The sequence below is a fragment of the Theropithecus gelada genome, chromosome 6 (genome assembly GCF_003255815.1).
Source record: "Theropithecus gelada isolate Dixy chromosome 6, Tgel_1.0, whole genome shotgun sequence".
Classification (NCBI taxonomy): domain Eukaryota; kingdom Metazoa; phylum Chordata; class Mammalia; order Primates; family Cercopithecidae; genus Theropithecus; species Theropithecus gelada.
The window spans coordinates 175,247,275-175,269,747 of NC_037673.1; the positions used below are offsets into that span (position 1 = coordinate 175,247,275).

The 22,473-nt window shown below is 42.6% G+C and overlaps 1 protein-coding gene across 1 annotated transcript; it reads left to right on the plus strand.

Annotated features, from left to right (window-relative positions):
- Positions 1-600: 600 nt before the first annotated feature.
- Positions 601-21,688, plus strand: ZNF354C (zinc finger protein 354C). Its single transcript, XM_025389297.1, has 5 exons — positions 601-866; positions 2,219-2,297; positions 14,518-14,644; positions 15,143-15,238; positions 16,941-21,688. The coding sequence occupies exons 2-5, from the start codon at positions 2,271-2,273 to the stop codon at positions 18,353-18,355; spliced, it is 1,665 nt and encodes a 554-aa protein (XP_025245082.1). The 5' UTR covers positions 601-866; positions 2,219-2,270; the 3' UTR covers positions 18,356-21,688.
- The last annotated feature ends 785 nt before the right edge of the window (positions 21,689-22,473 follow it).

A 22,473-nucleotide genomic window follows, 5' to 3' on the forward strand; every position in this document is an offset into this window, starting at 1 on the left:
AGAGAGGTTGGTTATGGGTACAAACATACAGTTAGATGGAAGAAATAATTTCTAATGTTTAATAGCAGACTAGGGTGACTCTACTTAGCAATAATATTATGGATATTTCAAAGTAAATAGAAGAGAGGGCTTGAAATGATACCAACGCATAAAAATGATAAATGCTTAAGGTGATGGATACCCAGTACTGTGACTTGATCATTACACAGTCTATGCAGGTAACACTCACATGGGTATTATGTAAATTATTTTGTATCAACAGAACAATAATCACAACCAGCGGTGGGAGCCACAGCACAGGGAACCGCCTAAATGCATCTAATTCCGGAGTTTGTTTTTCAAACCACTCCGCTTGCCTAACAAGTGCGCGGGCTGTAGGCAGCACGGCCAGCAGCGGGAGGCCTCTTGCCTCGTGTGCGCCTTGCGGACTCCCTCGCCCTGCAGCGCCTACACGGACTGTCTCCCTTGAGGGCTCTCGCTGGCGGAGGCGGTTCCTCTCCCGGAGGTCGCCGCGCGCACCGCGGCGTCCCCTGGGAAGTGTAGTCGGCGCGGGGCCCGAGGCATGCCGGGAGTGGTAGTTCTCCCGGGGTCGGCGGGGTTTCGGGGACAGTTCGCGGCCTTTCGGGGGTTCTCCTGGCTTGGGCCATCCCGGCTTGGCTAGAATTGCCGGCCTGGGGCCGAGGCGCTCGCAGTGGCCTCTTCCGGGCCGGCGTGGATCCGGGCCTCTCCAGCCAGTGGGCCGCGTGCAGCCTCGTCTGGGCTTCTGGGAGCAGCCCTGCGCGGCTAGGGGCCCTTGGCCACTGGGTCAGGGGCGCGTCGGGAGCGACCTGGACTGCCGGAGACCCGCGGAGGGAGCGCCTCGCCGGGTGAGCTGGGTGCGCCGGGCCGTTGAGGTGGGGGTGCCAGCCTTTTGTCATTGTTCATGCTGCGGTTTTCTTCTGTGCGTTTTCTTCTCAGTAACGGAAATAATAAAAGCAGTAGCTGATGCCCGCCAAGAGCGCTCCGGTGCCAGGCAGCGGACTGGCGCATCGCCCGAACGCACCCGCGCATCCCTGCTAACGGAGAGGGTGGTTCCCGCTCTGTCCGGGGGAAACCGAGGCAGGGTGGCGAGGCCATTGTCCAGGTGTAACTGGGCCTGGGGCTTGGATCAGGATTCCCTTCCCGGCTCTACCACTTTCCGTTGTGACTTTGGGCAGGTCACGACGTCCTGATTCTCAGTCTCTGTCACGTTTGTAAATGCGAAGATTAAAAATACTGCCTGGAAAGCGCTCAGGGCTTCCTGGGAGGAGGTGCGCGTCGCCGCGTGACCGAGGCCTTGCACGGCAGCTTCCCCGGGCTGGTCGAGGCACCCGCTGGAGCTGGCCCAGCAGAGCCCCAGGTTGGCTCCATGCCACGGGCACCCTGAGGAGTCGCAGCAGATCGCAGGCCTGGAGGCCCTCACACTTGCCTGGCTCCCCCAGGCAGCCTCTGCCCCTGCTCTCTCTGGGGCAGGCACGGCTTCCACCCCTCCCACCGAGGGTTTGTGTTTGGGCAGCGATGGCTGTTTCCGTCTGTGGATGCCATTGGAGGCGGCACCTGTGGAGTATTATTTAGGAGGGACAGCAAAGCTCTGGCATGTGTCTTGGGTGGGGACAGTGTCTTAATCCTGTTACTTTGGGTAAAGCCCCGGCGAAGATGTAGTAAGAGGCTGGGAAAGCTGAGTGGTTGGATTGTGCCTACAGTTTCTTGGGGAGAACATAGCACTCCACGGAAGGGCCACTCAGGGCAAGCAGTGGGGTCTGTCACGAGGGTGGAGATGCGGGGAAGCCTCGTTACCACGGCTTCCACAGGGAGGAAAGGGCGAGGCAGGGCAGTCAGGCTGAGGATCAGCTAGCTAGGCTGGAAGGTGGCATCCGAGGAAACTGGATATTCATTGCAACTGTTAGGGCGTGCAGTTTAAAGCTAGCTAAGGACTCCAGACATCCATGGGTGAGTCACTGTTTGCCTAGAGGTAGCTGAGAGGCCCTCAAGTGGAAGTTAAAGAGTCGAAGTGCAGAAATAGAAGTATGGAGAAGGGATGGAGGTTGGCAAATTGCCCTAGTGAATGCTTGTCTTGGTTTACGTCATTATGTGGGGTGGCTTTTTTGAGACCTGATGGACGTTATGGGCGGTTGTAACTTCCTCTGTCCAAGCCATCTCCTGACACCAGGGTTCCTCTTGACACCTTTTTCCTCTGCAGACCCACTGTGTCCACACTGCTCTCCCTGGGCAGGAGCACTGAGGAGGAAGGGATGGCTGTGGATCTGCTGCCCGCTCAGGTGAGAGTGAGTGAAGTTTGTCTTTTTCATCCGTTGGCTTCTGGATGCAGAGATGGTAGACACGTTTCCAGACTCTGGCCAGGTACTTTTTGGTCCAACTAAAACGATGAAGAATCCGGAGCCTCAAAAGTTTTTCCCAGTGTCTTGGGCTTAGCGAGGGGCTGCTGAGGAATGTGCCTCTTTTGTCCCCAGACCACTCTTAATTCACCCCACTCACTTTGTGATCAACATTTGAGGCAGTTCTGAGCATATGCTTCCGGCTGCAGTGGGGCTTGGTGGGGAGAATGGGGCATGAAGCTATCTTTGTCTTCACAGAGGATATAGTCACACTTGGGGCTAAGATGCGGAAGGGCTGGAAGACACTCTCCACAAGCATTTACTGAGCCCTGTGTACAGGATCCTGTGCAGCACACAGGGATGGGAAAAGGAAAGCTGTCATTTCCATCTTCTGGGAGTTCGTGGTATCGATCTTAGGAAACATAATTAAATGTTCAGGGGAAGTATCCCAGAAGTGGGGGCATTCTGAGTTTATGCTGGAGGCCAGGACTGATACTGGTGCTTAGAGAAGACTAAGGGCATCCCAGAAGGAGTTCAGCATGGCTTGGGCTTTGAAGCCCAGAGGTGGGGAGGACGCAGGCCTGGGGCCTTCCCCTCCTAGCGCAGCGGGGATGTTAAGCTGTCCAGATGTCCCTCTCACCTGTCTAATTGATGCCTCTATTTCCTTCTCTGATTCTTCTCTTTCTTCCCTGCTAGTTTAGCCTTCCTACCTGGGCTCTTTTATCTTGTTCTTTCCCCATTCGAGATCCATTTTCATTACTTTAACCCTCAGCTTTCTGAGTATCTTCCCCAACTCTGTCCTCAGACCTAACCTTTTTCCTAGCATTCCTGTCTGTCATTCCGACGTGGAAGTCCCATCTTTCCTTCAACACCAGCTCCCTTTCCTAGTCTTCTCCCTTCTGTGCATTTTCTCTTCTGCCATAACCCCAAAGCCTATTTTTCATTGACTCCTTTTCCAATAGCCCATAGGCTAGAAATATGGACTCTGGAGCTTGACTTCATGGCTTCGGATCCAAGCTAGGGATGTGGCCCTGAGCAAGTTATTTTATCTCTCTGTACCCCATTTCCTCAATTTTGGTGGGGTTAATAATATACATACCTCATTGAGTTGCTGTGAGCATTAATAACAGTAGTAGCTGGGCACAGTGGCTCACACCTATAATCCCAGCACTTTGGGAGGCCAAGGCAGAAGGATTGCTTGAGCCCAGAAGTTTGAGACCAACCTGAGCAACATAGTGAGGCCTTGTCTCTATAAAAAATTAAAAATAAAGTAGCTGGGTGTGGCAGCACCTATAGTCCCAGATACTAAGAAGGCTGAGGTAGGAGGATCACTTGAGCCCAGGAATTCGAGGCCTCAAGTGAGCTATGATTGTGCCACTGCGCTCCAGCCTGGGCAACAGAGTGAGACCTTGTCTCAAAAAGAACCCCCAAAAGTAGTAACTGTAAGCATATTTACTGCCTCCGACTAGCTGGGATTACAGACATGTGCCACCATGCCCTGCTCATTTTTGAATTTTCAATAGAGACAGGGTTTCACCTTGTTGACTGGGCTGGTCTCAAACTCCTGGCCTCAAGTGATCCACCTGCCTTGGCCTCCGAAAATGCTGGGATTCCAGGTGTGAGCCCCCGCGCCTGGCACTGGCTGAGTATTCTGTAGAATGCCCCTCCATTGTGATTTGTGTGATGCTTTTTCTCATTATTAGCCTGGGGTTTGGGTTTTGGGGAGGAAGGTCACAGAGATGAAGTGTCAGTCTGATCACATCATACTACAATTGCATACTAATAACATGACTTATCCCTGTTGCTGTTCCTCTTTATCACCTGCCTGAGGCACTGTTTGTCAAGTTTCTCCACTATACAGTTACCTTCTTTTTCTGCCTTCCCATATACTGTATTCCTTAGAAAGACGACACTTACGGCGTGGTGAGATAGGCACCACTCCTAGAGGTGAAGAATCGACATACATTATTTGGAAATCTGTATGGAGGATTGTCACGTCTCTCCATTTATTTATTTATTCAAACATTTATTTATATCAGTATGGCAACCATGGATCTTTCTGCTCTCTGTACATATATCAATTATGCTTTAAAAACTTTTTTTTAGTGGTTACCCTATAGTTTTCAATATAAATTTACAACTAATCGAAGTCTGCCTTCAAATAACATTATACTGCCCCATGGGTAATGGAGGTGTCTTATAACAGAGCACTCCCCCTTCCTTCCCCTCTTCCTTATGGCATTGCTGCCATTCATTTCACTCATCCATATGCTGTCACCACCCAGTACACTGTTACTATTGTTCATTTAAGCAAATAGTTATCTTCTAAATCAAGAGTAAGGAAAATACAAGATTTTATGTTATCATCATTTGTTCCTTCTCTGTCTTCCCGCCTGTCTTCACATAGATTCAAGTTTCTGATCTATGTTATTTTCCTTCCCCATGACAAGGGAGGACTGCTGGTAATGAATTCCCTTAGTTTTTGTTTGTCTGAGAAAGCTTTATTTCTCATCCTTGTTGAAGGATAATTTCTCTGGATATTGAGTTCTACATTGGTGATTTTTTTCCCTCAACACTTTAAATATTTTGTTTCACTCTCTTTTTGTTTACATGTTGCTCATGAGAAAATCCACTGTCATTCTTATCCTTGTTCTCTATAGGTAAGATTTTTTTCCCTGTCTCCTTTCAAGGTTTTCCCTTTGCTTCTGGTGTTCTAAAGTTTTAATATAATATGCCTAGGTGTAGATATTTTGGTAGTCATCCTGCTTGTTCTTCTCTGACCTTTCTGGATTTGAGGTTTGGTGTCTGCCGCTAATTTTGGAAAATTCTCAGCCATTATTACTTTGGATATTCACCTGCTCTGTTCTCTCTTTCTTCTCCTTATGGCATCCCAATTACATTGTAATTTTAAATGATGAAGTAGAATTGTATTTTTAACATGGAAGGATATACATGCTATATAGTAAGAAGATTAGGGATATGAAATAACAGTAATCATTTATCATTTCTCACAGTTTCTCTGGGTCAGGAATGCAGGTATGTGGGAGAAACAGCTTGCCACACAAAGTCTGGTGTCTCGGCTGAGAGATGTAAAGACTGGAGGCTGTAGAATCCTTTGAAGCCTCAGCCGTTCACGTGTTGGGTAGTTGATGCTTGCTGTTGGCTCACTGCTGTGATCACAGATAGGGCTGTTGGAAGGAGCATCTACCTGTAATGTCTCCATGTGTCTTGGGCTCACAACATGGTGACTAGGCTCCAAAAGTGAGCATCCAGTGAGCCAGGCGAGAGGTGTGTTATTTTACTACCTTTCCTTGGAAGTTACATAGATCATTTCCATTGAATTCTACTGGACAGCTTCAAAGGAAGGAAACATAGAACTCACTTCTTGGTGGGAGAAATGTCTGTCACATTAGACAAAGAGCATGTAAGATGAGAGAGAAATCGATGCGGTCATCTTGGGAAAGTATAATCTTCTACATCTGTCAGAATCAAAATATGTATATAGCCTGTAATCCCAGCACTTTGGGAGGGCAAGGCAGGCGGATCACCCTGAGGTCCGGAGTTCAAGACCAGCCTGGCCAATGTGGCAAAACTCTGTCTCTACTAAAAATACAAAAATTAGCTGGGTCTGGTGGCACACGCCTGTAATCTCAGTTACTTGGGAGGCTGAGGCAGGAGAATCATTTGAACCCAGGAGGTGGATGTTGCAGTGAGCCGAGATCGTGCTACTGCACTCCAGCCTGGGTGACAAAGCGAGACTCTGTCTCAAAAAAACAAAACAAAACTATATATATATGTGTGTATATATATACACACACACACACACATATATGTGTATACATATGTCTCTTTTTAACAGAGACAGAGTTTTGCTTTGTACACATATATGTACGTGTGTGTGTGTGTATGTGTATATATATATATGCATAGACTTTGATCTAATACTTCAGTGTCTAACAGTTTATCTTATAAACATAGGCATACCCAGAGATATCCATATGAGACTGGTCATTGTGCATTGTGACAGCAAAAAACAGAAACCATCTAAATAATACTAAATAAGGAAAATGGTTAAAATAGTTATGGTATTTATACAGTGGAATATATCATGCAGTAATGAAAAGGAATACACTTTGGAAGGCCAAGGTGGGTGGATCATGAGGTCAAGAGATTGAGACCATCCTGGCCAACATGGTGAAACCCTGTCTCTACTAAAAATACAAAATTAGCTGGGTATGGTGGTGTGCACCTGTAGTCCCAGCTACTCAGGAGGCTAAGGCAGGGAGGCAGAGGTTGCTGTGAGCCAAGATGGCGCCACTGCACTCCAGCCTGGCGACAAAAAAAAAAAAAAGAATGAGGTTTGAGGTTGGACATAGTGGCTCACGCCTGTAAGCTCAGCTCTTTGGGAAGCTAAGGTGGAAGAATGGCTTAAGGCCAGGAGCTCAAGACCAGCCTGGGCAACATAGCAAGACCCTGGCTCTACAGAAAAATAAGAGAATTATCTGGGCATGGTGGTACACATCTATAGTCCCAGCTATTCGGGAGGCTCAGGTGGGAAGATCACTTGAGCCCAGGAGTTCAAGGCTATTGTGAGCTATGATTTATTGCACTATTGCACTCCAGCCTACGCAACAGAGTGAGACCCTGTGTGTTTAAAAAAAAAAAGATTTCTATATGCAGATGTGATAAAAATCCATGAAATGCTAGTAAAGCAGGATTGAGAATTTTCCCATTAAAAAAGGATACATGTGTATCCACTGCTAGTTACCTGTAGAATGGGACCGCTAGTTGGAGTCAGGAGAGAATCCCTAACTTGGCACTGTGTGTTCTTTTGTATCCTTTCTATTCTTTAGCATGTGTCTGTTTTCATACTGTTTAGAAAATAGTCAAAAGAACCCATGTGTGTGTAATTGGATATAAAACCTGGAATATATTTCTAAAAGGCACAACTTGTCTTGAGTAATAGGATTTAGTATGACTTACATTATTTTGTTTTTGTTTTCAATTTATACACTTTTTTTCTGAAGTTTAATTTAATTTTAGTTTCTGATTATGTTTAATTTATATACTTTTTAAAAAGCAAATGAAATTTTAAAAGAAAAAGAATGCTTTTTTTTTTTTCTGGAAGTATTCTAAGGCCTAGGGGAACAGATTGGCGGTAAAGATGGAAGTTGGGTTTGCCGTGAGTATCCTGTTTGCAGCAGCATGGAGCCTGTATTAGTGTGCCAGGGCACCATAACAAAATACCAGAGACGAGATGGCCTCAACAGTGGAAATGTGTTTTCTTGCAGTTCTGGTGGCTAGAAGTCCAAGATCAAGGTGTGGGCGAGTCTGGCTTCTCCTGAGGCCTCCTTGGCTGGTTGATGGCTGCCTTCTCGCTGCCTCCTGCCACATGGCTTATCCTGTGCACGAGCATGTCTGTGTCCTAATCTCCTCTTCTTATAAGCACATGCCACGTTAGATTAGGATCCAGCCTAAAGACCTAATTTTAACTGAATTACCTCTTTAAAGATCTTGTTTCCAAATACTGTTATATTCTGAGGTATAGGGGTATAAGCCAGAAATAAAATTAGAAGGCCCCCTGCAGCTGTCTGATTGGACTTCCTCCTCGACCCTCGAAATTTAACCTGAAAGACTGGTTCAGGCCGTGACGGGAAGTAGGGGTTGGACAAGCCTCATTGTACCCCTCCAGCATCAATACCAACACAAACCTTAAGTCTGATAAGAAACATTTACAGTCTGTTCTCTCTAAAGCCTGCTACTTGGAGGTTTCATCTGCCTGACAAAACCTGGGTCTCCACAACCCCTTATCATGACCCAAACGTTCCTTTCTACTGATGATAACTCTTTCAACCAACTGCCAATCAGAATATATTTACCAAAAATACAGAAATTAGCAGGGCATTGTGGCACGTGCCTATAATCCCAGCTACTCAAGAGGCTGAGGCAGGAGAATCTCTTGAACCTGGGAGGCAGAGGTTGCAGTGAGCCGAGATCATGCCACTGCACTCCAGCCTGGGCAACAGAGCAAGACCCCATCTCAAAAACAAACAAACAAAAATCACCAGATACTTACTTTTCTAGCTTTAATTATAGATAAGGTACAGACTTGTGACCCAAGCTGGACCTACTTCAGACTTTCAATCAGGAGCTAGAGATATGAGGAAACAGGAACAGAACAAAGGTCTCCAACCCCCGGTTTTACAGACCGGTACCAGCTCCTGGCCTATTAGGAACCAGGCTGTGCAGCAGGAAGTGAACAGCAGGTGAGCGAGCATTACCAGCTGAGCTCTGCCTCCTGTCAGATCGGCAGCGGCATTAGATTTCATAGGAGCACGAACCCTGTTGTGAATGGTGCATGTGAGGGCTCTAGGTTGTGTGCTGTTTATGAGAACCTAATGCCTGGCGATCCGAGATGGAACAGTTTTATCCTGAAACCATTCCCCCAACCCTGCTGTCTGTGGAAGAATTGCCTTCCACAAAACCTGTCCCTGGTGCCAAAAAGGTTGGGGACCTCTGATGTAGAATACAGTTTGGTAATTTGTGGCAACATCAGTAACTTGAATTCCTAGAGGAAGGAGGAGTGGCACAGCAAAAGCAGTAGCTGTCTCATGCTGGTGAGGCTGTACCATCTCCTTTTCCATGACAACAGTATTCTCACAAGTCTGGTTTCCTAGTGTGATCCTGGCCGTGGTCCAGAATGTTGCTGCCCTAGTTTCTGTTTTATTTTCCAAGCCTAGTTCTGTGACTATCAGGTTCCCTGGAGCTACCTGGTCCTTCGTGTCAATGAGCCAAAGTCAGTTTCTATTGCTGGAAACCTAACAAACTTTCACATTTCTTATAATCTTCCTATAACGCCACCTGCCACAACCCAGATTCTCATCTTTATTTTAAAAATACAGCTTAGACAACAAGTGTTTCTAAGTGAGAACATGATAAGCATTTTGGGTGGAGTTATCTTTCCTTGTGCAGTACTTTCTCTTCCATTTCCAGATGATTAGCAGCCTTGATCTCTCTCTTTGTTTTTTTTTTTTTTTTTGAGATGGAGTCTCGCTCTGTCGCCCAGGCTGGAGTGCAGTGGCACATTCTTGGCTCACTGCAAGCTCCGCCTCCCAGGTTCATGCCATTCTCCTGCCTCAGCCTCCCAAGTAACTGGGATTACAGGTGCCCGGCTAATTTTTTGTATTTTTAGTGGAGATGGGGTTTCACCTTGTTAGCCAGAATGGTCTCGATCTCCTGACCTCATGATCCTCCTGCCTCAGGGATCATGAGGGATTACAGGCGTGAGCCTGGGATTACAGGGGTGAGCCACCGTGCCTGACCCTGATCTCTTTTTTTAAATGCCAGTAGGACTCCCTTAGTCATTGAGAAAAATAAAACACCCTCACACATTGCTACTCACTCTAGGGAGGTGGGGGGAGATACCACACACTCATGAGAACAACTGGATGAGATTATTGATAAGATGTCTTTCAGATCTGGGGTTCTAGGAGTCTGTCGTTTTCTTATTTCTTAATATTTAATGAGCTTTGCTAGGCTCACTGAGTTTTAAAAATATATTTTCAAAAAGATACATGTGCTTCCAGCTTCTGGTAATAGAGAAATAGCTCTTTTCAGACGAATTCATCTGTGGATAACTACTACACTCTGGATAAAATATAAGCAACCTTAAGGTACTGGAGAGAAATCAAAAGCAGACAGATATTGGACACCTGTGTATATTTGGAAGAAGGAATTGTCACCAGATAAATTTTCTGGTTTTTACAGCTTTTTGCCTGGGAGTAGGCCACAGTCAGCACCAACAGAATGATCAAAACTTGGTCACAAACTTGCAGTCTTACTGGTGTGAAGAACCACAAGATAGAGTTTGAGGCGAACTTAGCAGTTGGAAAGTGAGAGGAGGAATCTTGGAAAGGAGAGAGGCAGAGAAGGGAAGCCCCAAATTCTGTGCACAAACTGTGTCCAAATCTCTAGCTGACCCCTGAACCATACATGCATAGGACAGACTCAAAGTAGCCCAAATAAGAACTGAACAAAGATATTTGATGCTGCCTGCTAGAGAGGTGGCAGAGTTTGGAATTTGACTCCAACTAAATTAACTACCTGCTTAAAAAACTCTTCAGAGGAACATAGCAAAATCCAGTTTCTACACATTGTGTACTATACAATTTCCAGGGTAAGGTAGGCATATGAAGAAATGGGAAAGTGCAACCAAAACTCAAGAGGAAGACAATCAGTAGAGACAATGACCTGGATGACCCAGATATTAGAATTCACAAAGATTTTAAAACAACTATTATAATTGTGCTCAAGGACTTAAAGGAAAATATACATGTAAAGAATGAACTAATAGGAAATGCAAGCAGAGAAATAGAGATTGTGAAAAAAGTAATTCTAGACTATGAAATTTTAAAACTGAAAGGTCAGATACCTGAAACTGTCAAAAAAAAAAAAAATTAGTGAATAGGCTTAACTTTTGGAAATGAACATAAGTAGAAGTCAATGACAGTTGAAGATAGACAGAAATTATCCTATCTGAAAAACAGGGAGAAAAAAAAGCCTCAGTTACCAATTAAATGATATTAAAAGGTCTAATATATATGAAGTTAGAGTTCTAGAAGGAGAGGGACAGAGAATGGGACAAACTATATTAAAAGGAAATAATGGCCTAAAACATAATTTTACAGATTTGTAACATTTGATGAATCTCAACCTGGATAAATACAAAGGAGGTCACAGCTATACATATCATTGATCAATGACATGCAATAGAAATAGCCACATACCTAATATAAAATTTTCCACCAGCCACATTAAAAAAGTAAACAGAAGCAAATAAATTAACTTTAATAATGTATTTTCTTTGACCCAGTATGTCCAAATATTATTTCCACATGAAATCAATATAAAATTGTTATTGAGATAACTTGCATGTATGTTTGTGTGTGTATGTATATGTTGGTATGTGTGTGTATATATGTTTTTAAGTAAATCATCTGGTATGTATTTTATACAGATAACATATCTCAATTCAGAAGAGCCACATTTCATGTATTTAGTAGCCACATATAGCTAGTTGGTCTCTACCATATTAGGGAAAGTCATAGAGAAATCACAGAAATCAAAGATTTGAAAGCAGGCTGAAAAAAACTGTACTACATGCAGAGAATCAATATTTGAATGACCATTGGCTTCTCATCAGAAACGACAAAGACCTGAAGCAATAGAATGACATTTTACATGCTGAAAGAGAGAGAGAGAAAAAAACCAACCCCGAATTCTATATCCAATGAAAATACTCTTCAAGAATCAAGATGAAATAAAGGCATTTTCAGGCAAAATAAAATTAAGCTAATTCATTGCCAGCAGGCCTGTACTATAAGATATACTAAAAAGGAAGTTATGTAAGTTAAAAGAAAAATATACCAGAGGGGAACTCTGATTTTAGGAAGAATGAAGAGCATTAGAAATGGTAGCTATCTGGATAAATATAAAATACTTTTTTTCCCTCTCGATTTCTTTAAAATGCAGCTGACTGCTTAAAGCAAAATAATACTATTGTATTATAGGAGGGAGTTTATAATGTAGGCAGTTATAATGTAAATAACCATGAAGATATAATTTATTTAACATCTGAACTGGAAAAGCTCTGTCTTTTTATCTGGAAAAGCTCTATATTTTTCTCTGGAAATTCTTGGATGTCTATTTTTTTGACTCTTGGCCAAAACAAGATAAAGGCAGCATTTTTTTTTTTTTTTTTTTTTTTTTTTGAGACAGAGTCTCGCTCTGTTGCCCAGGCTGGAGTGAAGTGGTGTGATCTTGCCTCACTGCAGCTTCCCTGGGTTCAAACAATTCTCATGTCTCAGCCTCCTGAGTAGCTGGGACTACAGGTGCATGCAACAAGCCTGGCTAATTTTCTGTATTTTTAGTAGAGATGGGGTTTCACCATGTTGCCCAGGCTGGTCCTGAACTGCTGAGCTCAGGCAGTCCACCCACCTTGGCCTCCCAAAGTGCTAGGGTTACAGGTGTGAGCCACCGAACACAGCCATCAGCTTGTGTGAGTTTGTTGTTGTTTTGTTTTGTTTGTTTTTTCAGAAGGAGTTTTGCTCTGTCTCAAGTGATTCTCCTGCCTCAGCCTCCTGAGTAGCTGGGATTACAGGCATGCGCCACCACTCCTGGCTAATTTTTGTACTTTTTTTTTTTTTTTTGGTAGAGATGGGGTTTCACTGTGTTGGCCAGGAAGGTCTTGAACTCCTGACCTCAGGCGATCCACCTGCCTTCGCCTCCCAAAGTGCTGGGATTACAGGCGTGAGCCACCATGCCCGGCCTGGCTTGTGTATTTTTAAGATCTCAATGCCAGTGGCTACTCCTGGTAAGCTTCCTTACTGATGGCTTGCGACTGGCCTAAAAGATTTGACAGGACTTGCTTGATTACATACAGTGCCCCTGCTGAGAGTTCCTCCTTTGAGCTCTCCGACACCAAGATTCTTCACACAGATCCAGAGTCATGGCATGGTCTATGCAAATAAGGGAGGCTGCACATGGAGTGTCTCTTGGTTTTCTAGTGCTTCCCTGAACTCTCTGTCTTGCTGTGTTGTACCCTTTGCCTTTAAATAAAAACCTTAACATGAATATGCTCAGTGAAGTTCGGTGAGTGCCGTCGACTCTCTGAACTGGGAAAATCTTTGTAACAGCTATAGCATAAAGAAGAGTGGTGATGTCCTCTATACTTGCCATATTCTTGCATTCTATGTGAAATGATATATCAGCTCTAAATAGGTGATGAGTAACCAAAAATGTGTATTATAATTATTCAAGTAACCACTAAAAATACAAAGAGGTCTAACTAAAAAGTCAACATATAAATTAAAATAGGCCGGGTGTAGTGGCTCATGCCTGTAATTCCAACATTTTGGGAGGCTGAGGCTGGTGGGCCGTGAGGTCAAGAGATCGAGACCATCCTGGCCAACACGGTGAAACCCCGTCTCTACTAAAAATACAAAAATTAGCTGGTGGCACACGTTTGTAGTCCCAGCTACTCAGGAGGCTGAGGCAGGAGAATTGCTTGAACCTGGGAGGCAGAGGTTGCAATGAGCTGAGATCGTGCCACTGCACTCTGGCCCGGCGACAGAGCGAGACTCTGTCTCAAAATATATATATAAATATAGTAAAGTGGAATTTAAGAAAATTCAAAGCAAAGGAACACACAAACATACATACACGCAATCTCCCAAAGTGTAAAAAACTGTAAGCCTAATGATAGGGTATAAAGTAGTAAGTGAAAGATTGCTTTTCTGCCCCTCTCCACAAATATCAAAGAATAACGAGGGTGACAGCTTGTATTCTTCCAGATAGTTTTGCATGCATCATGTATGTATATACAGATGTAGAGTTTTTCAACAAATATAGATTCTTTTGTGGCTGGTTTTTTCATATGAATCAATAATATATCAAGGTCAAATTCCAGTGTCATAGAGATCTACCTCATTCTATTTAATGGCTGCATACCATTTCATGGCATCAATATACTATAATTTGCTTCTCCATTCCCTTATTGATAGATATGTAGGTGGTCTTCAATTGTTCACATTGTATTTCTTCCTTACTGCTGCTGTAACAAATTACCACAAATGCAGCATCTTAAAACAACATAAATGTATTCTTTTACAGTTCTGGAAGTCAGAAGTCTGAATTCAGTTTTGCTGGCTTGAGGTCAGGCTGTCGGCAGGGCTGGGTCCTTCTAGAGGCGCTCGGGGAAAATCTGTTTCCCTGCCCTTTTCACCGTCTAGTGTTTCCCTGCAGCCCTTGGCTTGTGGCCCTTTCATCCATCTTCCAAGCATAGCACTCCACTCTCTGCTTCTGTCATCACATCACCTTCTCTTGAGAAAGATCCCAGGCTGGTATTTACACTCCTTGTTGGTGGGAACTTTGCCTGTCTTCCCCTCCTCCCACTGCGTGTGGCATGTGTCATTGTTCCCAGTGAGTACTCCATAAATACTTGTTTAATTAAATAGCTAATGGATGGTTCCAAAAATTACATAAACAGTTGATGTGAAATAGTTAGAATCCTGGGGTTTTCTGTCCATCCCACTGTCACTTTCTTACTGTGTCTTCTGTTGAAGAAGACGGTCCTGGGTGAGCAGAAGTGCGTTTGCCATTACAGGAGTCCGTGACATTCAGGGATGTGGCCGTGTTCTTCAGCCAGGACGAGTGGTTGCACCTGGACTCTGCCCAGAGAGCCTTGTACCGGGAGGTGATGCTGGAGAACTACAGCAGCCTGGTCTCACTGGGTAAGAATTTTTGCCTATGACGAAGAATCTGTTATAGGAACGCCTCACAGATCCATCTTTGGGGTTCCGAGCCTGTAGTTTTTTGCCCTAGTGAGCCCCTCGGAAAGGTTGAATTGCTGTAGAGTTGAAAGTGTGCATTCCTGTTGTGATGCCCTTCTTGCTGTTTGTTTCTCTACCCTCCACTCTCCCTCACATCCCACTGCCAATCAGATTTTCCTCCTTGGAGTAGGCCAGTGAGTAGATCCCAGTTTAGATTCTGAAAAACATATAGGGACCCCCATCTTAGAGGCATTCATTGCCAGGGCCCTATAATGTTTCTGAACGGAGACCTTCCCCACCCATTGACAGCTCCAGTGCCCCTGAGAAGTGCTAGTGCTGCCTTGTCTGCCTCTCAGGCCTCGCGTCCTTTGCTGTGTCGGTTCAGAGTGAGTAGTATGTGAGTTCTTGGATTGCTCTTCATGCTATTTGTTCAAGCTTCCTTTCCTTCCTCATGAGCAGGGATTCCATTTTCAATGCCAAAGTTGATTCATCAGTTGCAACAAGGAGAAGATCCCTGCTTGGAGGAAAGAGAAGTCCCTTCAGACACCTGTCTAGGTAAGTGAGAGGCTGGGAAATGGGCACAAGAGAGTCTTCATAGACACGTACGTCACAAAGAGGCAGTTCTTGGGAAACTCTTGGAAATACTGAGTTCTATTGAGATGCTCAGGCAGTTGTATTTTGTTTGAGTTGTATAGGTTAAAGTACACACAATTACCTAATTGCAGTTATCTAATGTTAACCTATTTTCTGTCATGGATTGATGAAAGGAAATCAGGTTTCAACAGAGAGTAGTTTAGAGTCACCTCAAACTAAATCTTTTCACCCAGAATCAAAGCTGAGCTTGGGACTTGGACATATTTCAGGACTTTAAGACATATTGACTTCAAATCTCCTGCAGGTTTTCATTATTCTCAAGAGAGTCCTACAAAGAGAGTGAGTGCAGTCTTTTGGTTGCAGCTTATTAGAAGAAATGAATATGTCTCTCTTTGTGATAAAATAAAAGGGGGAAAATACAAAGAAAGGTAATATGAAAAAAACTGTTATTCTTCCAATCACCAGGGATAGATTGTTGCACAGGGGCAATTTACTCCATATTTTCCTCTTTTTTATAATGAGCATCTTAAACTTTAATCACATAGAATCGTCACAGTCATGCTGCAGGGCTGTTGTAATTTTCAAAACCTGAATGTTCCCCCACTCCTTTTTTTTTTTTTTTGAGATGATTCTCTGTCACTCAGGCTGGAGTGCAGGGTGTGATCACAGCTCACTACTCTGTCACTCAGGCTGGAGTGCAGTGGTGTAGTGGTGTGATCACAGCTCACTGCTCTGTCACCCAGGCTGGAGTGCAGTGGTGTGATCACAGCACACTGCTCTGTCACCCAGGCTGGAGTGCAGGGTGTGATCACAGCTCACTGCTCTGTCACCCAGGCTGGAGTGCAGGGTGTGATCACAGCTCACTGCACTCTCTGCCTCCCAGGCTCAAGCGATCCTTTCACCTCAGCCTCCTGAGTAGCTGGGACCACAGGTGCGTGCTACCACACCTAGCTAATTTTTTGTATTTTTGGTAGAGACGGGGTTTCACCCTGTTGTCCAGGCTGGTCTCGAACTCCTGAGCTCAGGTGATCCACCTGCCTCAGCCTCCCAAAGTGCTGGAATTACAGGTGTGAGCCACCGTGCCTAGCCTTCCTCTTTTTAACAGACTGTTTCCCGCTTTGCAGACTATGATATAAAATCAGTCACATGAAATAAAGAAATTTAAGAAAACCAATCCAAATATTTAAAAAATTATTGGATATGGAGTTTCAGAGAGAACATGGGGAGATAATACAATGAAAGGGACATGTGAGTAAGAAGGAGAAAGTAGGCTGCCTGCTTCATTGCCTGGTATATGCAGAGTGGAAAACGATGACAGAGTGGAGTATCCCATGGAATTCAACGTGCGCTTCTCATTTGGCGTTTTTCTGTATCCTCATATCTTCTACTCAGCCTGTTCTTCTGCATCTAACTTTACTTTACCCGGGTGGAATCACTTCATTTTCATTGTTAATTTGTCCTGTGTATTCTCCCATGCCATTCCTTAACCCATTCACCCCACTTTCCTTTATCCCATCCTGTTCTTCCCAAGATTCAGGTCAGCATTTGAAATCCGATTGTACACTCTGCTTTTACATATACTGTTACCGGTTTTATTGTCTCACTGATACGTCAGTTTGTTTCTTCCAGCAGAGGAGGCTTTAATTCTTCTGATTCATTTTAGGTTTCAAGACTTGGTCTGAAACAGAAGCATTGCCTCATAGACAGGACGTTTGTGTAGAGGAAACATCTCAGGGAATGATAAAGGAAGAATCCATTAAGGATGGTCCCTGGGACCTCAACGCTGAAGAAGCTGTGGAATTTGAGAGCAGGACAGAAGAGGAGCAAGAGAAGAAACCTCTCAGGCAAATGATAGTCTCGCATGAGAAAACCATCAGTGAAGATGGAAACCGTACGAGTCTTGAATTGGAGAAAAGCTTATTTATAAATACAGCTCTCGTCGCACAACAGAGTGTTCCTACAGAAAGGATACCCAGTATGTATTATACATTTGGGGAAGATTTTAAACAGAATTTTAATCTCATGAAATGCTTCCAAATTTACCCAGGAGGAAAACCTCACATCTGTAATGAATGTGGGAAGAGCTTCAAGCAGAATCTTCATCTTATTGAACATCAGAGAATTCATACAGGTGAGAAACCCTACAAATGTAACGAGTGTGAAAAAACCTTCAGCCACAGATCATCCCTTCTTTCTCATCAGAGAATTCATACTGGAGAGAAACCTTACAAGTGTAATGAGTGTGAGAAAGCATTTAGCAACAGTTCAACCCTTATCAAACATCTGAGAGTGCATACCGGAGAGAAACCGTATCGATGCAGGGAGTGTGGTAAAGCCTTTAGCCAGTGTTCAACCCTCACTGTACATCAGAGAATTCATACTGGAGAGAAACTCTATAAATGTGGTGAATGTGAGAAGGCCTTCAACTGCAGAGCAAAACTTCACAGGCATCAAAGAATCCATACAGGCGAGAAACCCTATAAATGTAGTGAGTGTGGGAAGGGTTACAGCCAGTTTACCTCTCTGGCTGAACATCAGAGGCTTCATACTGGAGAACAGCTGTATAAATGCCTGGAATGTGGGAGAACCTTCACACGTATTGCAACCCTTATTGAACATCAGCGCATTCACACTGGACAAAAACCTTATCAATGCAATGAATGTGAGAAAGCCTTCAACCAGTATTCATCCTTTAATGAACATCGGAAAATTCATACTGGGGAGAAACTTTATACATGTGAGGAATGTGGGAAAGCCTTTGGTTGCAAATCTAACCTTTATAGGCATCAGAGAATTCATACCGGAGAGAAGCCGTATCAGTGTAATCAGTGTGGAAAGGCATTCAGCCAGTATTCATTTTTAACGGAACATGAGAGGATCCACACTGGGGAGAAACTGTATAAATGTATGGAATGTGGGAAAGCCTACAGTTACAGATCAAACCTTTGTAGACACAAAAAAGTTCACACTAAAGAGAAACTCTATAAATGGAAGGAATATGGGAAACCATTAATCTGCAGCTCCTCACTCACTCAGTATCAGAGATTTCTTAGAGGAGATAAGGCCTATGAGGCTTAGTTCATCTCTCAAATAATCCAGGACTTCTCATTGGGGAATAAGGAGAATAATCAATAGGGTTCAAACTCCTAACAGATCTGTCTTTTTTACTTCTCCTGAAGGAAATATGTTAGTTGCCACTAAGTAATGATAAAATTGATCAGTGAAATTATGAAGAGCACTGACTTGCTAAGTTTTAAAAGAACCATAAATTTGAAGGTTTCTAAAAACCTATGAAAATTTAATTGATAGAAACAATGTAAAAGGCCTAACTCTTAAAAAATCATGAAAAATAGTTGAATATACATTTTGTTTCTCTCATAAGACCATATTCCCTTTATAAGAGTAAGCTTCAATGTGTGAATTTTCTTTTAAAAACAGTCACTGAGTTATTAATAATGTAAATAAGTGTGTGGCCTTCTTTAAAATAGCCAGCCAACATAGGAAGCGCTTATTTTCATAAAGGGAAGCTAAACATAAAAAGGAATTATTTAAATTTAACTCTTCTCCTGGAAATAATAAAGCTCTTTTTATGAGCTGTCCCACCAGCAACTTATATATGTAAACATACGTATATACACATGTGCACGTGTGTGTGTGTAAACGTAAAAGTATTATTAAAAAATGTAGTTTTATTAATTTAGAATTTAGTTCTTAAAATCTTGTGCAAAGGTTGACTCTGTTACTTATCTTCTGTCATTTCTTAAATTGATGTAGTTTTATATAACTGAACTGAGTACTATTATAGTACCGTAGAAGGCGGATTAACTGAAGCAGCTGGAAAGACTGTTAAGCACATACTTTGTTATCTGTTGCAGAAGGGATATATTTGGCAGAACCTGAGGCTACATGTCTGGTAGCTCATTAGATCCAGGAGAGGTTTAATTATAGCCTTTCATTGTACTAATGAAGAACCTGAACTTAGTGAACAGAGTCAAGACTAGAATCTAGGTCTTCGGTTCTGGTGTTTTGTGATGATTATAGACTTATTTCCCACCTGAGGTCCCAACAGTACTGTTTGTTTTGTAGCCTGGTTAGACATAGTTGCAGTAATTTAAAGTTACTGTTTTATCTATAAGGGTTTCCTCTCACCTTAATCTTAGTAATTGACTCACAACTATATTCTTTTTTCTTATGAGTCCCTAATTATGCCTGCTTTTATTATAATTGTACTTAAATCTGTAAAGCTAGCTGAGGTCCAGATAGTGTAATTGCTTTTGGATACTTCACATATAAGATTGCCTTCTTATTACACATATTTTAGGAATTATTTTGTGGAAAGTTATATATGAAGAGTTAATTATTAAGCATTCTTTTCATCAATTTAAATGTTTAGTTCCCCCCAGGCATTTTTCCTCCAACTTTATATTTGACTTTCATTGAATTCACAGTTGGTATCATTAAAAAAAAAAAATTATTCTAATACAATTAGCTAGACCTTCTGAGAAAAATATTAGAATTAAATCCAAGCAGTCAGTTTATTTCTTAATTGACTGGTTTTAGCTTATCAGAAAGTTATTGTTTTATGTATTTAAATACATTTACAAAGAAAATGAGGCTTTTAAACAGACCTCAATATTTAACATTGTACCCAGTAGTGGTGAGCATGCTTAGTACCCAAATTTTGGTTCCTAAATGCCATTCCCCACTAACAGGAACCAGGGTTCCTTGGAGAAGTGGCTGATTCCGTTTGGAGCAGGGGAAGTGGGTGGTGTGGCTAAAATACTTTTTTTTATTAAGAAAATAAAATGAAAAGCAAGATAGTATTTGAAGACTAATGGGGTAATGTCAGAAGGGGACAGGCGCCAAGTCGAAGGTATTCTCACGGGCCAAATTTAGGACAACTTAAAATCAAAAAGAATAATCACTGATATTGCTGATAATGCTAAGAAGGAAAAGAAGTTCATAATGATGAAAGTAGAGAAAAAAGAAAACTCGTTATAAAATTATTTGAAGAATGTCTTCTTTTAAATGTACACAGAATGATAGATTTGGAAAAATTACCATTTTACAACCCTTAATGTAATTAAATCTGGCAAAAATCAATGGTAAAACCCATTAGGTGAAAAAAAATTTAAGGAACTTTGTTTACAAGGTGTCAGAAGATCACAGATAGCTATTGCAAAAGAATCGCCTTTACAATGAGATTTGGCTGTCAAACTGCATTTCCCTACTTCTGGAATAAGCCAACATTATGTGGCTCTTGATGGGATGCAGTATGAAGCATGTGTGATCATCCTTGATGTACTGCCAAAAATGTTTACCCCAAATTTAATTAAATCTTTTGTCTAGACTTATCTTCCTATTTAAAGAAATACAAGGAGTAGAGGAACAAGTTGAATTACACATTATGGAAACAGACAAGTCCAGAGTTGGTACAGGACAACTGGTCTGGAATTTTTTTTAAAATTTATTTTAAAATGGTTTTCTTAAATGTACTTTTTAAACACAACATGAGAAAGGTGTTAAAACTGGTGTAATAGCTCAAAAGAATAAGTATTCCAGATTTCGGGAGGAATGAAGGGGGAGACACTCAGAAACCTTCACCAGAGTCCCCCTACCTTGATCATAGTGGATTAATGATGTGCTTTGTAGACGTGGTTAGTCAATGACACCAGCTTGACGGATCTTTCTTTCTGCTCCACACCCCATTGAGTTATCTGGTCCCCTTGGCTGATGAAGAACCATTAGGCGAGGAGCACTGGCATCATCCAGGGTGATGTTCTTCAAGGGACTGACCAACTGCTCAGGTCGAGGAGCTGCAACAGCCTTGGGGCCCTCACAGACCCGCCACACATTCCAGGTGTTGCACTTGCCAGTGCGCTGATGAAGAGTCACTGAGAACTCCACCTCATCTCCTGCCTGGAGCTCAAGGCCATCCTCAACTTCATTCACATGGAAAAAGAGCTTCTTGCTATCTCCTACTTCATAGTTAATGAAGCCAAACTGATCTTTCACACATTCCACTGTGGCCCTACGCAGGGGGGTGAGGTTGTAAGCCATAGTTTGTGCATTTTGGCCCTGGTCTGGACTTTTCAAAAAGCAAATGTAATAAAACAAAAAGTGGTCTCTTCTAGATTAAGGCAAGAGAGATAATCGAATGGAAAGTGTGATCCTTTATTAGCTTCTGATTCATTAAAAAAAAAAACCTATAAAAGACATTTGAGGGGCTATTTGGAGAAATAGGAAGATGGAATGGGTATTAGATAAATGTGGTGTGTTTGATTTTTCTAGAAGTGATAATTGAGTTACGTCGGATAATGTTCTAATTCTTAGGAGATGCATGCAGAGGTTTTTTTAAGTTTGAAAAGTCATGATGTTGGCAGCATATTTTCAAATAAATATGTACAAAATTAGTCAACTTTTTTTGTGGTGGATGTAGAGATGTTCATTGGTCATTTAAAAAATTTTTCTATGTGTCAATTTTTAATAAAAAAAATGCAAAAAGTGATTGGATAAAGTGATGAATCTTTCAATCAGAATTCTTCATTTATATTCTTAGGAAGTTCCTGTTTAAGAGTTAATCCTCCAGTGATGTAATTGTTGGAAATAAAGTAACTGGGTGGTACTGGGTTCCCTTTAAATGGAATGAGCATGCTCCACTTTCTCTCTCATGCTAAATGTAACTAAGGCATGGAGCAGCTGTCTGGGCACCCTCAAAAGTAATAACAGGCAGATTTGGGAAGGAAACTGGAATTTGAAAGGAGATCATTGTGGCACTCGGGCATTCCTGTGGTGAGGACAGAGATGGCTGAGCAGGCATCTAAACCTCAGTTAAGAACCCTTCACTCTGGTTAGAGGATCTCTGGGCCAAAAAGGTTTAGGAGAATCCCCATTGCTTTTCTTCCCTCATTATCTTCCTGCTACTTGGACCTGGAAGTGATGTATCCATGAGGTGTGTAGCAGAGAGGAGAACCTAAACCCTTGGATTTCTAACCTGATGATCAGGAAGAGGAAGTGGCTCCTTAGAGCTGGAAGGTGTCAAGGTGGTGACAAAGATAAGGAAGCTCAAGAAAGTGATCTCATAACAGTTGTTTATGCAATCTGGGGCCCTCCCCTGGTCTATACATATATAGGTCTGACGCAATAATTGTTCAGGTCTGACACTGGGCAAAGAGAGATCCAGATAGCACTGAAAA

Coding starts and splice junctions, on each gene's coding strand:
- ZNF354C (XM_025389297.1), top strand. CDS start 2,271: ATGGCTGTGGATCTGCTGCCCGCTCAG. Junction 14,645..15,142: donor CAGCAGCCTGGTCTCACTGG/GTAAGAATTTTT, acceptor CCTCATGAGCAG/GGATTCCATTTTCAATGCCA. Junction 15,239..16,940: donor CCCTTCAGACACCTGTCTAG/GTAAGTGAGAGG, acceptor GATTCATTTTAG/GTTTCAAGACTTGGTCTGAA.